General features: G+C 42.1%; 1 protein-coding gene across 6 annotated transcripts in view; it reads left to right on the plus strand.

Annotated features, from left to right (window-relative positions):
• PTPRE (protein tyrosine phosphatase receptor type E) overlaps window positions 1-8,002 on the plus strand; it is a 145,167-nt gene extending 137,165 nt beyond the window's left edge. For all 6 annotated transcript variants that reach the window (XM_064145316.1, XM_064145318.1, XM_064145315.1 and 3 more), the window contains exons 19-20: window positions 2,636-2,771; window positions 4,855-8,002. In XM_064145316.1, the coding sequence (XP_064001386.1) occupies window positions 2,636-2,771; window positions 4,855-4,929 (211 nt within the window). In that variant the 3' untranslated portion in view covers window positions 4,930-8,002. The remainder of the gene's footprint in view (window positions 1-2,635; window positions 2,772-4,854) is intronic.
• The last annotated feature ends 2,263 nt before the right edge of the window (window positions 8,003-10,265 follow it).

A 10,265-nucleotide genomic window follows, 5' to 3' on the forward strand; every position in this document is an offset into this window, starting at 1 on the left:
ACTCTTAAATCAATTAAAAATATCAGTATGTGTGGGCTTAAAGGATTTGCAAAAAGCATGGTTTCCACCTCTCTCCTTACTACAATAGGCAACTCTGTGTATCACCAAATGATTGCAGTTTCTCTTGTTTTAGTGTATTTGACTTCTATTTTGTCCTTGTATGTGTTTCAAGGAACCAAACTGTGCTTCATACAGTCACAGAATGGTTTGGGTTAGAAGGGCATGGGTGGGGACACCTCCTGCTGGTTGCTCAAGGCTCCATCCAACCTGGTTTTGAACACTTACAGGGTTGGAAGTGTTCCTATCAACATCTTCTCAGCATAAATGAATAAACCAATGTGTGATGATGTCTGTGTGCAGGTTTACTTCATTCCTTCACATCCTCATCTTTTGGTTAGTTGCAGCCTTTTCTGAAATGCTTCACTCGTGGGTTATTCTGGAAACCATAAATGGCTACTAGAGATTAGCTAATTACAGATAAATATGAACTCTTTTAGATGTCTTTAATCTGGCAAAAGTGATTGTCTAAAGGGAATAACACATCTAATACGTTGGGCCTGTTCATTTCTTCTTCAACAAGACTTTTAATGTATCCACCTGAGAACACATCCAATTGCATTTAATCTTTCCATAAGGCTTGTGCTTCTCAGATTGCACTGTGTTTGACAGAAGTGCTGGAGAGGGACGTTACAAAGGCATGGAGTGACAGGACAAGAGATAATGGCTTCAAACTGGAAGAAGCCGGATTTAGATTAGGAAGAAATTATTTCCCATGAGGGTGATGAGGAACTGGAGCAGGATGCCCAAAGAAGTTATGGAAGCTCCAACTCTGGAAGTCTTCAAGGCCGGGCTGGATGGAGCCTTGAGCAACCTCTCCCTGTCTATAGCAAGGGAGTGGAGCCCTTTAAGGTCCCTTCCAACCCAGTCCATTCTGTGATTGTATAAAATATAGCTTGGTTCCATGAAGCAGATATAAGGACAAAATATGAGTCAGGATCTTGCCACTCTCACTGTAAAAAATTTCTTCCTTCTCTCTAGTCTGAAAATGCATCTTACAGTTTCAAACCATTATCCCTTGACCTGTCACAACAGGCCCTGCTAAAAAAAGAGTTAGTTCCCAGCTTTCTGATCAGCCCCTGTAAGTACTGAAAGGCCACTTCTCTTCTGCAGCTTGAACAACCCCAAACTGTTTTTAAAGATTCAAAGAGTCATTAAAATCATTGCAATTGAATAGGACATTTTTCCATCAAAGTGCTTTGAAATAATTATAGAATCACACAATATTAGGGGCTGGAAAGGACTTTGAAAGATCATCCAGTACAACCTCCCAGAGCAGGATCACCTGTAGTAGATCACACGGGAATGCATCCAGGTGGGTCTTGAATACCTCCAGAGAGGGAGGCTGCACAACCCCCTTGGGCAGTCTGTTCCAGTAATAATAGTAATTGTAACAGTTACTAATATCAACAACAATAATAATACTTTAATATCTATCCACATGCAGAAGTATTAATCAGAACCTACGTGGGTTTGATTGTATGATGCTTCTTTGCATCATAACTAACTTTTACAATTGAAATTCTAAAGAGTTCTCCCCATCAAAAGTAGATCTCCAAGATGATTGTGAAAGCACCCAAAGTTGTCTTTGCTAAAAATGAATACAGATTTGAGGAAGCAGCTTTGCCAGGTCATTATTTGAGTGAGATATTGGCTCAAGTTGTCACTGTGCTGCCACAGCCAGCTCAGGGTCTTGTACAGGAGCTGCCAGTAATGAGCTTTTATTGGTTTCAGCTTGGCTCTGAGTTAATTTCCACTTACTTTGACTCCTTCCAGCATAGCTGAGGTGACAGGCAAAAAAAGTCATAGAAACTTATGGGGTTGCAAGGGACCGCTGAAGATCAAGTCCAACCTGCTGCCAAAGCAGGATCACCTATGGCAGGTTACACAGGAACACATCCAGAAAGGTCTCAAAAGGAGATTCAGCCTCTTTGAGCAGCCTGCTCCAGGGCTCCATTACTCTTACAGTAAAGAAGCTTTTCCTCATGTTGAGATGGAACTTCCTGTGTTCCAGTTTGTGTCCTATCACAAGACCCCACTGAAGAGACTGGGCACTTCTTCTTGATACCCAATCTTCAGATACTTATAAATGTTATAAGATCACACCTCAGTCTTCTCTTTTCCAGTCTAAACAGACCCAGGTCTCAGCCTTTCCTCATCAGACGTGTTCCAGTCGTCCCTTCTTCATGGGACACTCTCTAGTGTATCACCCCTTAAACTGGGGAGGCCACAACTGGACACAGTACTCCAGATGTGGTCTCACTGGGGCAGAGTAGAGGTGGAGAAGAAACCCTTCTTCACCTGCTGTCCACACTCTTCTTAATGCATCCCAGGGTGGCACTGGCCTTCCTGGCTACAAGTGCACATTGCTGTCCCATGGATAAATTATCATCCAGCAGGACTCCAGGGAGCTGCTTTCCAGCAGGTCAACCTCTAATGTGTACCGGTGCATGGTGTGGTTCCTCCCCTCTATGCTTAAAATGAGAAGAAGCTAGATAATAATTATATTTGTCTCTTCTCTGTCACTGTAATTTCTCTTTTACCCTACTGTATACAAGCAGCTGTGTCTGTGTTGCAGTGCTGGCGCTGGAAGAACAGGGACCTTCATAGCACTCAGCAACATTCTGGAGCGGGTGAAGGCTGAAGGGCTCTTAGATGTATTTCAAGCTGTGAAGAGCTTAAGACTGCAAAGGCCACATATGGTGCAAACACTGGTATGATATTTAACATTCTTTGGATGTCTGTGTGTTTGTAAATAGTCTGTGGGAGGAGAACAAAAGGAGCTTTTTGCAGGTGGACATAAATTATGTATGCTAGTGCTGTGTGGACAAGGTATTATCAGAAATCTCTGGGTTTGCAGAGGTTTTTTTATGGCATTTCTAAATATACAGCTTGGTCAAACATTCTGTGTCTTTTAGGGGCTGAAGACAGTTTAACTACTTTTTTTTGTAGTCTTGGAGGTGAGAAAACACATGATGTAAATGCATTGTAAACTGAATTGTTCTTTCTTACCTTAAAATGTCTGGGCTTCAACTTGTCTTAGAGTTTGCCATGGAAAGGGAGAAGTGTCTTTGACTTCTTTAAAGGTGTCGTCTACAATATATAAATCTTAGTCCAGACACTCTTCCCTATTGAATAGCTATGGAAAAAAACATCTGAGGCTTTTCTTTACGTATATTAAAATACAAAACCTACAACAAATATATATATAATTTTACCAGGGGAGATTTAGATTACATATTAGGAAAAATTTCTTTCCTGAAAGACTACCAGGCATTGGAAGAGGCTGCCCAGGGAGGTGGCGGAGTCACCATCCCTGGAGGTGTTCAATAAATGTGTGGACATGGTGCTTCAGGACATGGTGTAATAAGCTGAAGGTTGGACTTGGCAGTCTTAGACCACAGCTAGGAAGAAAGGAGTTGAAGATGTAGTGGATTATCTACAGTCGTGCTGAGACAGGGACGAGATATTTCTTCTGAGGGTCTGGCTCTGTGATTTAGAAATGAGTGTAATGACCACAGGTATTGCCAGCTGAGCCTGGGGAACAGATTCTGGTGAACTCTGCTTTCCACTGTGAGCAAACTCAGACAGCAATTCCATTTATTATTAGGGTTGTAATTCAGCAAATCATGTTAAAGGCATTTTGAGGTGCTGAGATTGAGATGCATCCCATCTTTAGGATGCAGCAGGCTAACCTAATCAGCAAAAAATATCTTGCAGACAGCTTTTGCCAGGGGAAATACACTTCAGAAAAAAACAAACCAGAGATTTTTAATCAGTGGATCCCAGTATGATGGGACTTGGAAGAGACCTTTGGACATCATCTTGTCCAACATCTCTGCCAGAGCAGTGTCACCCACAGCCAGTTGCCCAAGATCACAATGTCCAGGTGGGTTTGGAATCTCTCCAGAAAAGGAGACTCCACAACCTCTCTGGGTAGCCTGTTCCAGGATTCCAGCACCCTCAAAGCAAAGAAGTTTCTCCTCAGATTTAGAGTTCATGGGTTCCAGTTTGTGCCAGTTGCTCCTTGTCCTGCCACTGGGCACTACTGCAAGAGTCTGGCTCCATCCTCACTCCCCAGCCTTTAGCCCTTGCTAAGTATTGAGAAGATTGCCTCTGGGTCTACTCCAGGAAAAACAGTCCCAGGTCTCTCAGCCTTTCCTCCTCAGAGAGATGCTCCAGTCCACTCACCATCTTTGTAGCCTTCACTGGACTCTCCCCAGTAGTTCCTTGTCCCTCTTGGACTGAGGACCTGGTACTCCAGATGTGGCCTCTCTAGGACAGAGTAGATGGGGAGAAGAACCTCCTTCAACCTGCTGGCCACACTATTCCAGGCTCAGAAGCTATCACACAGAAAGCTGAAAGGAGTAATTTTAACTGAGGAGCAAGAGTCAGACTGTATTTGACAGGAATGAGGAACCATTGCTGCTGTTCTTTAAAATGAATCATGGAAGGGACCTTAAAGATGATCTAGTTCCAATGCCCTGCCATGGGCAGTGATACCTCCTACTAGACCAAGCTGTTCAGGCTCCATCCAACCTGGCTTTCAACACCTCCAGGACTGCAGGCTCTGCAACTGCTCTGGCCAACCCTTTCCAGTGCCTCACCACCCTCATGGGAAAGAACTTTTTCCTAACGTCCAATCTAAATACATGGAAATCAATTAACTGGAAGCTAGACCAGACCAATCCTCAGCTACCAGTCATTAGAATGTGGCTCTAGGATTTTCTCAACTGTGATTTTTCTCCAGTCTGATGTTACACAAGCACATTTTGATACCTTTTTCTTGCCTTTCAGGAACAGTATGAATTCTGCTACAGAGTGGTACAAGATTTCATCGACATATTTTCAGATTATGCTAATTTCAAATGAAACTCCCCCTGCCTTATTTTTTTAAGTTGTCTGTATAAAGAGTTGTATATTCTGTTAATTTATTCCATGGCAGTTTGATTGTCGACTTTTTTCCTGTAAATAGGACCTTGTGTTTGCTCTGAAGAGTTGCATTTTGCTGTAAAAAGTTATTTCTTTAAATATAAATATCTTCTAAAGTATAATGTTCATAGAGAGTATATCACTATGAGATGGTTTAGGGATCTTTATTCTGAAGAACAGTACATTTAATTCTGGAGGGTTTACTTCTTTGCAGTTTTCTCCTTATAAATATTTATCAATAATATGATCACCTGGTTCTTGCAACTTTACACAGGTGATTTACACCTCATACTAAAGAAACTGTGGTACATAAGTTTAAATTAAAGATGCTTTGGCCATAAACTTTTCTTCAGTATGAAAACAGATGTTTATTTGGGGGCATATTCTGACAACCTGCTCATGCTTGCAATCTATTTCACAGATGGTCTTGTTGAAGGCAAAGAGCTTGAGTGACATGTTGATAATGAGAAAGAGTGTCAGAATATGGCCCTTCCTGTGCAATAATGTACAGTCCAACTCAGAAATACAACTGCTTTTAAAATCATTTTTTTGCTGGCAGTTCTGAGTCTTGCTGTCAATAAGACATAATGAGTATAAATACAGATGGGAACGTCTGATTTAATATAGCTTTCAAAGCCCATTTATCTTGCCCTTTCTGAAGTACTGCACCAGCTTAAAGCAGTGTAAGAAAGACAAGAAGGGGAGCTGGGGGGTAGGGGTGGTGTTACAGCTATTTTGAGAGTATTTTGCATATCAGAAGAGTATATTTTGCAGCACCTCATCTACTTTGAAGAGGCTTTATAGGCGTTGTCAGAAATGGGTTTAAAGCTTCTTTATATTCAAGTCTATAATTTCCCACTTCTTTGAGATGAGAGAGATGAACTTTAGGCTTTGATTTGACTTGACAGAATAATCAATAATGACTAAAATTTTGGATAAGCATTTTGCTAACAGTATAACATTAAGTGTTGTAGCAAAAACCTTCTCTGAGTTCTTATCCTCCCATAAATACTACCCAAAAAAGGAAGGTTTCCTTTATCTAAAAGAGGTGTATGATGGTGTATATATAGATATATTTTTAATGAAAACTCTGCTGATAATATAATTGGTGAAATAAAGTTGAAGAGTCTTTATCACAGCCCTGACCAGGATGTGCTTGGTGCTTAGAACATCCAAACATCACGGAACAGCTGAACGTTGAGTAATTCAGTGTATCTTTCCCATTCTTTAAAACACAAAGAAGACTTAATGAGCACAAAGTTCACCACTCTTGTCCTTTGATTACCTGACTAATATGCAATAGCTCCGTCTTGGCCAACTGGTTGGGTTTTTTTATTATTTAAATACAGACATAAAAGCCTTGTTTAAAATAGGCAACTTCCACTGATCATTTTTCACTGTTGTTCTTGCACTATTTTGTCCCATGCTCATTCTTCATCCTGGTAACTAAACAGCATTTTGCTCTGGAACAACAGAAGGGACGGGGAAGGTGTGTGTTCCTCTCCTTTTACTGCCTGCTCAGTGGAAAAGGTGGCTTCTGGGTATTTCTCCAGCACTCTGCTCTGGGCACTGCCATCAACTGCTTCTTGTCTTCCCATCAATGCACTTTTTGTATGTACTGGTACAGCAAATGATGCACTTCAGAAGGATTGTTTAAAGACTAAGGCTTTGTTGCGAGCTGCTCGGAGAAGACGTGCTCAAGGCGTTGAGTAACAGGAAGGAATGCTGAGTAAGTTTACATGACTACTGCATGCTGAAATTTCATCAAGCCTTCAAAAGCCATCAAATAAATTCCATATGGAAACCAAATCAGTGAGGTTTTCAGTATGATCATTTGTAGCACAGGGAGGCTAAACAATGAGGGAAAAGGATGCAAAGAAATTTCCAAAGCAGCACGTTTTATGGTCCCATCAGATCTCAATGTTGGGATCCTTAGCCTACAGTGGAAAAATATTTTGTCTGTTGAATTCCTTATATAAAATAATGGATTAATAATTGCCTAATGAAGAAAACCTCCTCAGCACAATGTTAGTGGGGACCCACATCCCCCCCAGCAGCAGTAAGAGCTGCAGCACAATTCCAGCTGCCCATGACGTTTACTACTAAGGATCAGAAAGTTCTGGAGGGCATGGGCAGCTCTCTGTAGTTACAGTAAGCAGTAGGAAGATGGATTTTCAAATGCTACATGGGCACTCGGTAGTTGCTAACTATATTGAGGTATTTAGGAGGAACCAGAAATACCCATATTTCAGAAGTCACAAATAATAGCAGAATGGCTTAGTTTTTAATCATTTGAAGAGCTTGCTTTCCAGTTCTTGTGTTTAGTTGACAGACTGCTTGTTGCAGTAGCCTCCTACCTGGGGAGCTGTATCTTGGTACAGATTATCTATGAATTTTCTTTAAGGTTTTCCTTGGTTGCATGGAATTACTTTCAGATGCCAAATAGTAGATCAGAAGTTGGATGTTCTGATCTGTCTGTAGTTTTGGTCACTATGTGACTCGACTGTGTTCACCTGCTGGGATCGGTTCCAGTGCACCTCAGCATTTAAGCATTCGCTTTTGTCCCACAAAGCACCGAAGTTCCATAGGTCCTGTGTCCAAAAGCCACCCCTTTAAGTGCTTTGCTGAATTAGGCCTTAATGTAAAATGCAAACTATAATTACTGTGGTTTTTAAGGTCTTTTACATATCAATTTTCTAAACTTTTAAAAGAAGCCTGACCGTCTGCACTCGAGCCTTTGGAAATGTTTTCCTTTTCCCTAAGCACCTTTTTTTTTTTAATGTAAAGCTCTGGAAACTTTCCCATCTAGCCAAACTGTATTTAATTTGTCAAATCTTTCAAATACATGTCTGTATTGTACAGCCTCAGTGATGCTTATTTTCTTTTCTTGCATTTATAATTTGATCTCGCTGCGTTTCTAATGCCGGTGAATGCTGCTGAATTCTTTGTATATGCAAATTGCAAGATATAATACATCCTGATGCAAGAACAAAGCCTCCTTTTTAGTCTCAAACTGTATGAGTTGCTGTAAATCTTTTCATTTCTTTCCTGTGCTGTATGTTCATTTCAGTGCTTTAAAGGAGTTGAAATCCATTATCTAGGTAAGTAATTTTTCAGTTCTTACCTGCAGCCCTTTGGATGGAACATTTGGATTCATGTCATAACTGAAGCATAAAAAGTGTTTATAAATTCAGGATAGCAATCCAAAAGCTAGCTTTTCCCAAACTGTATTCCCCAATCCCAGCATGGAGGGGCTTGGAAGGGACCTCTAGAGATCATCTAGTCCAACATCCCTGCTGAAACAGGGTCACCCACAGCAGCTTGCCCAGGATGACAAATGTCCAGGTGGGTTTGGAATCTCTGCAGAGAAGGAGACTCCACAACCTATGTGGGCAGTCTGCTCTAGGGATCAGTTACACACCAGCTAAGTTTTTCTTAAGGTTTAGGTGGAACATCCTAGGTTCCAGTTTGTGCCTGCTGCCCCTTGTTCTGTCACCAGGCACCACTGAGAAGAATGTGGCCCTATCCTCTTGTGCTGCACCCTTTGGCTCTTGCTGAGCATTGATCAGATCACTTTTCAGGCTGCTCTTCTCCAGGCAAAACAGCCCCATTTCTCTCAGCCTTTCCTCCTCACAGAGATGTTCCAATCCCCTCAGCATCTCTGTAGCTTTTGCTGGACTCTCTCCACCAATTCCCTGTCTGTTTTGAACTGGAGAGCCTAGAACTGGACCCAGATGTGGCCTCACTAGGACACAGTAGACTGTGAGAACTTCCACCATTTCCCTGTTTGTTTTGAGCTGGGGAGCCTAGAACTGGACCCAGATGTGGCCTCACTAGGACATAGCAGACTGTGAGGAGAACCTAGGTTCCAGTTTGTGCCTGTTGCCCCATGTCCTGTCACTAGCCACCACTGAAAATGTGGCCCCATCCTCTTGACCCTTTAGCTATTGCTGAGCACTGATGTGTCAAGATGGTGACGTTTGTGGAAAAACAGCTTTGGGAGGGAAACTTTGATTGTAAACTGCTTGTGAAAACGATTTATTTTAATGGGTTAGTTAACTATGAACTAAGCAAGATCAAGGCTGTGTTTGTTCTCTGTGGAGTTTATATGTCAAGTGTAAGCTGTGCTTCCCTCAATGCAGAAATTAAGTGGGTCTGAGAATGTTTCAGGCAGTTGAACTTCACCATGAAGGTTCTTCATCTAAGGTATTAAAGGATTATCTTGCAATTTAGGTGGTTTAACAAGAGCTTTCTTCTTAATGACTTTCATATATTTTCTATGCTACTTTGCACTGGGTAGGAGAATTAGTAAATTATGAATTGAGACTCTGCCAAGGAAGTTCTTTTCACAAACAATTTTTTTTTGTCTTTCACCTGTTTTCCATTGCATTAGAAATTGTTCCAATGTTGTTATAAATGTTGTGCTCTATTTATGTGTTGAACAAAAGACTGAAGTGATGACTTCATGCCAGTTGGGTAGACACAAAGACAGCAATGCTCTACCGGTCTGGAATAACTCAGTTCAGTGCAGCTGCAGTAGTATCAGATGGTGGGAGTGGTAGAATACTGGAGCAGTTTGCCCAGGGGTGTACTTGAGGTCCTGTCCCTGAAGACATTTGCGATCAGACTTGATGTGGCCCTGGGCAGCTTAATACAGAATCACAGAATTAACCAGGTTGGAAAAGACCTCTAGGATCATTGAGACCAACCTATCACCTAACCCTTCTAATTAACTAAACCATGGCACTGAGTGCCTCATCCAGCCTCCTTAAACACCTCCGTGGATGGTGACTCCACCTCCACAGGCAGCCCATTCCAATGTGCATTCACTCTTTCCATGTAGAACTTGTTCCTAACATCCAGTTTAAGACTGTGGCCTCTTGTTGTCACTGGGTGCTTGGCTACAACCTCCTTTCAGGTAGTTGTAGAGAGCAATAAGGTCTCCCCTGAGCCTCCTCTTCTCCAGGCTGAACAACCTCAGCTGCTCCTCGCAGGGCTGTGCCCACCAGCCTTGGTGCCCTTCTCTGGACACATTCAAGCACCTCAACATCTTTCTTAAATTGAGGGGCCCAGAACTGGACACATTACTCATGGTGCAGCCTAACCAGTGTCAAGTGCAGGGGAAGAATGACTTCCCTGGTCCTGCTGGTCATACCACTCCTGATTCAGGCCAGGATGCCACTGGCCTTTTTGGTCACCTGGGCAAACTGCTGTCTCCTTTTAGTTGCTGTCAACCAGTACCCCTGTCCCTCTCTGCCTGGCTGTTCTCCAGCCGT

Source organism: Pogoniulus pusillus, chromosome 6 (assembly GCF_015220805.1).
Source record: "Pogoniulus pusillus isolate bPogPus1 chromosome 6, bPogPus1.pri, whole genome shotgun sequence".
Classification (NCBI taxonomy): Eukaryota; Metazoa; Chordata; class Aves; order Piciformes; family Lybiidae; genus Pogoniulus; species Pogoniulus pusillus.